The sequence below is a fragment of the Penaeus vannamei genome, chromosome 25 (assembly GCF_042767895.1).
Source record: "Penaeus vannamei isolate JL-2024 chromosome 25, ASM4276789v1, whole genome shotgun sequence".
In the NCBI taxonomy this organism is placed as follows: Eukaryota; Metazoa; Arthropoda; class Malacostraca; order Decapoda; family Penaeidae; genus Penaeus; species Penaeus vannamei.
The window spans coordinates 31099667-31104514 of NC_091573.1; the positions used below are offsets into that span (position 1 = coordinate 31099667).

Consider the following 4848-nt stretch of genomic DNA (forward strand, 5'->3'; position numbering starts at 1 on the left):
TACGCATGTGTCTGGTCTCGCTCGTGCCGGGAAACGAGCCTAATCTTAATCGTGGTTTGCCGTTCTTGCTGAGATGACCTTCTCGTGCATTCAATTTCCGTGACTTGATAATCTGTATCTTTTAGAAGTTGTATGAAGTTTTATTTATTGATTTATTTTGACTGATTTAATTCAAATAGCGAAAACTTTCTCTTTCTTTCTTTTCTCAGCTTTTGATAACTGCGACAAAAGCCTTTAAGTCAGCAGCCCTCTTTTTCATTTTTTTTCGCCCCTGATTTCTTGCGACATCCTAATCCGTTACGGACAGCCCCTGCGGACACGAAGCCTTCCGCCCTTCGCCTGTTATGCGCGGCCTTGCCCTTCGAACCGAGCTCCTCCTCTCCTCCAGGACGGTATATAAGGCGGCGCCAAATGCGTCCCAGACACCCACTCTCATCCCCCGCTTCCTCCGTTCCTTTCGCTGGATATAAATAGTCGTCGAAATGAAGCTGGTGAGTATTTTCTGAAGGGAAGGATAGCCGATGTCAGAAGAGAGAACCATTTTTATTTATCTATTCATTTTTTTTTTTTAGCTACGGTTCATTTCATCCTTTGTAAACACGATTTTGTGTTTATTGATGGGGTTTTCCAGTGCGGGGAGGTTTGTCTTAGAGGAATGATGGATTTCTAGATTTGGGTCTATGAAAGAGTGGTGGTGGGGGGGGGGGGTAAGTGGGGGTGAAGGGCGGTAACAGGTTTTAAAACTATCATGAGTGGGCTAGGCTTGCACGATTTCTATTAAACGTGTTTCTATCTCTGGTATGAAAAAAAATATTTAGAAGAGAAAGGGGAACTAGGGTACAAATCCATGCAATGCTCGATGAATAGCGTAGTCTACTAAACTATAAGGAAAATATGTTGTTAATTTCCTTTGGATTGAACCGTCTTTATCAAGTTATAAGAGATTTGATCCCTTTCCCCAAATATCCCTGTCAATGGAGTTCACTGTGACACATGTAAAAGATATATATATATATATATATATATATATATATATATATATATATATATATATATATATATATATATATATATATATATATATATATATATATATATATATATATATATAAATAAATCAAGAACGAATAACATTTTGCATTATGAAATTATCTTTTCCCTTCCATACTTTTGCTAATTAGAGTCATGTTTTTTTTAAAAAGTTTCAGAAGCTTTCTTTTCATTCTGCTCACCTTGTATTTTCTCCGTAATTATATAGTTCAGGGATTTAAGTTTCGAAAATCCCGCAGGCAAGTTTTTCCTTCTTCACATGGCCCTTGTAAAAACGACATGCGGCTGTGTGTTATTTCTACTTTTTAAAATTTTATTGCTGTATTAAATGTCATTCGAAGGCATGAAATATTCCTCTCTTTGCACTGTTAATTATAAACTTTACATCTACAATTTTGATTAATTATTTCAAGGGAGTGATCGGTATCAACACATTACGGTTGCCTCTTCCTGTATAATTGCCTATCTGTCTATCTATCTATCTATCAATCCATCCATTCTTCCATTTATCTGTCTACCTACCTACCTATCTTTTTTCTATCTATTTCATCTACCTATCTATCCATCTATATCTATCTATTCTACCCATTTATGCATTTATATATATCTAATATACCTATCTATCCACCTATACCTATCTAATCTATCTATCCATCTATATACATCTAATCTACCTACCTATCTAAATCTATCTAATCTACCTATTTATCCATCTATATCTGTCTAATCTGCCAATCCATCCATCTATATCTATCTAATCTACCTATCTATCTATCTCTATCTATCTAATCTACCTATTTATCCATCAATATCTGTCTAATCTGCCTATCTATCCATCTATATCTATCTAATCTGCCTATCTATCCATCTATATCTCTCCAACCTGCTTATCTAACTAATCAGTCAATCAGTCTATCTATCTCTCTACCTACGCACCTATCTACCTTTCTATCTATGTATCTAATCGGTCAATCAGTCTATCTATCTATCTACCTACGCACCTATCTACCATTCTATCTATCTATCTAATCGGTCAATCAGTCTATCTATCTATCTACCTACGCACCTATCTACCAACCTATCTATCTATCTAATCGGTCAATCAGTCTATCTATCTATCTACCTACGCACCTATCTACCAACCTATCTATCTAATCGGTCAATCAGTCTATCTATCTCTCTACCTACGCACCTATCTACCAACCTATCTATCTATCTAATCGGCCAATCAGTCTGTCTATCTATCTACCTACGCACCTATCTACCAATCAATCAATCTATCTAATCTATCTATCCATCAACCTGCAAACGACTTTTATATCTCCCCGTCGTCGCAAAGGTCGTGTTGCTGGCGCTGTTTGGTCTGGCGAGCTGCCGCACTCTGCTCTTCGACGACGATGACGACTTCGATGCTGCACACATGTGAGTACCACTTTCGAGGAGATGAAGGTTTGTGTCTGTATTCGTAGGCGTACATGTGGTCATGGAAATGCTGTTTTTTTTTTTTTTTTTTTTTTTTTTTTTTTTTTTTTTTTTTTTTGTGAAGATATGCGTGAGGATGTGTTCTGGGTGTGTAGTGTTTATGTTTTAGTTTATGTTTGTGTATTCGGACGCATATATATGGTCATGGATATGCTGTTGTTTTTTGTGTGTGAAGATATGCGTGGGGATGTGTTCTGGGTGTGTAGTGTTTATGTTTTTGTTTTTGTTTGTGTATTCGGACGCATATATATGGTCATGGATATGGTGGTGTTTTTTGTGTGAAGATATGCATAATTATGTATTCTGGGTGTGTGTGTAGTATTTACCATGTGTGAATTTAATTACAGTAAGTTATTTTAAGTACAGGAAGTCTCTGTCGCGTTCCAGCCTGGGTACATGTTTTAGCATGTGAAGATGTATGTTTATAGACGTATGTAGTATTGGTGGTTATATATAGATGCAACATATACACAGTTAGAACGTGGCATCATCTTGATAAAGTCGTTGCGTGAAGTTAGGAATATGCAGGGAAGAATCACTAGAGATGTATGCAGATTTTGCAAACATAAAAAAAAAAAAAATGAAGAGGAAGAATGCGTAAAGAAAGAAAGAGAAAAAAGGAAATACTAGAGAGAGAGAGAAAAAAAAAATGAAAATGAGATTGATAAAAAGGATAAATAAAATCACTTTTAAACAGCTTCGAAGACGACGACGCCGACGACCTGCCGTCTGCCTTCGCATCCCGAGGCAGTCCCTTGGCTTCGTCCTACGCCTCCTCTCTCGCCCTCCCCACCGCCGTCCAGAACCTGGGGGCGCTGAGGGCGAGGTCCTTCCGCCTGCCCTCCGCTTTCGCCTCAGCAGGACCCCTGGCGACCTCCTACTCGGCCTCCTTCGTCCTGCCTTTGAGGGTGGAGGTCATCGACGACGGGTTCGACTCGGCGGAGGAGGACTGAATCGGGTGGCGCCTCTTGGCTTCGCTTCTTCCCCTTTTTTCTTCTTTTCTTCTTCACTTTTCTCTGCTTTCCCTTTCTTCTTCTTGTCTTCTTCACTTTTCTCTTCTTTCCCTGTATTCGTCTTTTCCTTTTCGCTTGTCTTTTCTTGCCTTCTGTTCTTCGTTTCCTCCTTTCTCTCTCTGAGCTACGTGCTGTGTCGGTCTGAAACATAGAGAATGTATTTTCGATTCTATTGGGAAATAAAGTTTGTAATATATCTATGTTCCTTGTATCTTTGCACTTAACCGATCAACTTTATAATAAAATTTGTCAATACGATTTATTTCCTTTTATCAAAAGCACTAGAACTATGTTACGTAAAAGAGTTTTCAGTTTTTCAAAGGGATTGGATGAAATAAGAAAATCAGTGTTGTGTATACAGGAGTTTATTCATAAATTTCATGCATATGCTCGAACATATCCATGTACACATATTCTTACGTACATTTGCATACACAAACTCAAAAGACTGACGCATCGTTACATCTTTATCTTTTATATTTTTGTGGGAAATGATTTTGGAATATCTAAACCGAGGAGAAATTTATATTCTTGTTCATCAAAAAAAACAAACAAACAAAGTATTGATGGCGGTAATAATGGCAATGGTAATGATAGCAATGAAATATTCATGATCATTATAGTATCAACAGTGAAAATGATAATCATAATCGTAATGATAATAAGGATGATTACAACAATAATGTTAATGACGATAATAATAATAATAATAATGGACATGATAAAAGTTGAATGATAATTGAATATCGTGACACCGATGTTTTCATTCCTTTCCTGATCTGGTTTAACACGAATCCTGTTTATGGAGTCATTATAAAAGCAAGAACATTATAATTATAAAAGGATGAACACCTGGTGAACTTTGGAAAACTATTTCAAAGGTTATTCCCTTTACAGAGATGGTTGATGAGGGTAGTGATGCGTTATGAGCAAAACTGATATTAGATACATATGTATACGAGTAATGAAACAAAGAATTCTAGTTATTAGAAATTTAGGTTGGGTGTTTGGCTTTTTATTTTAGTGTGGAGGAATTTATATTTTGATTTTTATCATTAATATATATATATATATATATATATATATATATATATATATATATATATATATATATATATATACATTTATTTATTTATTTATTTATATTTATTTTATTATTATTTTTTTTTAGAATATTGAAGTTGGAAGTGTATGTAATACTTTAAGTGATTCCAGAATCTTGGATCTGTATACTGACTCTGATTCTTTATATGATTATATGATTGACATGTATTAATTTTTTTTTCTGAATCATTTGAACGTC

At 35.7% G+C, this 4848-nt stretch overlaps 1 protein-coding gene across 1 annotated transcript; it reads left to right on the top strand.

Moving 5' to 3' along the window:
* Positions 1–374: 374 nt before the first annotated feature.
* Positions 375–3745, top strand: LOC113806038 (uncharacterized). The gene is made up of 3 exons (XM_027357140.2): positions 375–491; positions 2390–2472; positions 3230–3745. Exons 1-3 carry the CDS (start codon positions 483–485, stop codon positions 3483–3485), a joined length of 348 nt encoding a protein of 115 aa, XP_027212941.2. The 5' UTR covers positions 375–482; the 3' UTR covers positions 3486–3745.
* Positions 3746–4848: the final 1103 nt, after the last annotated feature.

Coding starts and splice junctions, on each gene's coding strand:
- LOC113806038 (XM_027357140.2), top strand. Junction 2,473..3,229: donor GACTTCGATGCTGCACACAT/GTGAGTACCACT, acceptor ACTTTTAAACAG/CTTCGAAGACGACGACGCCG.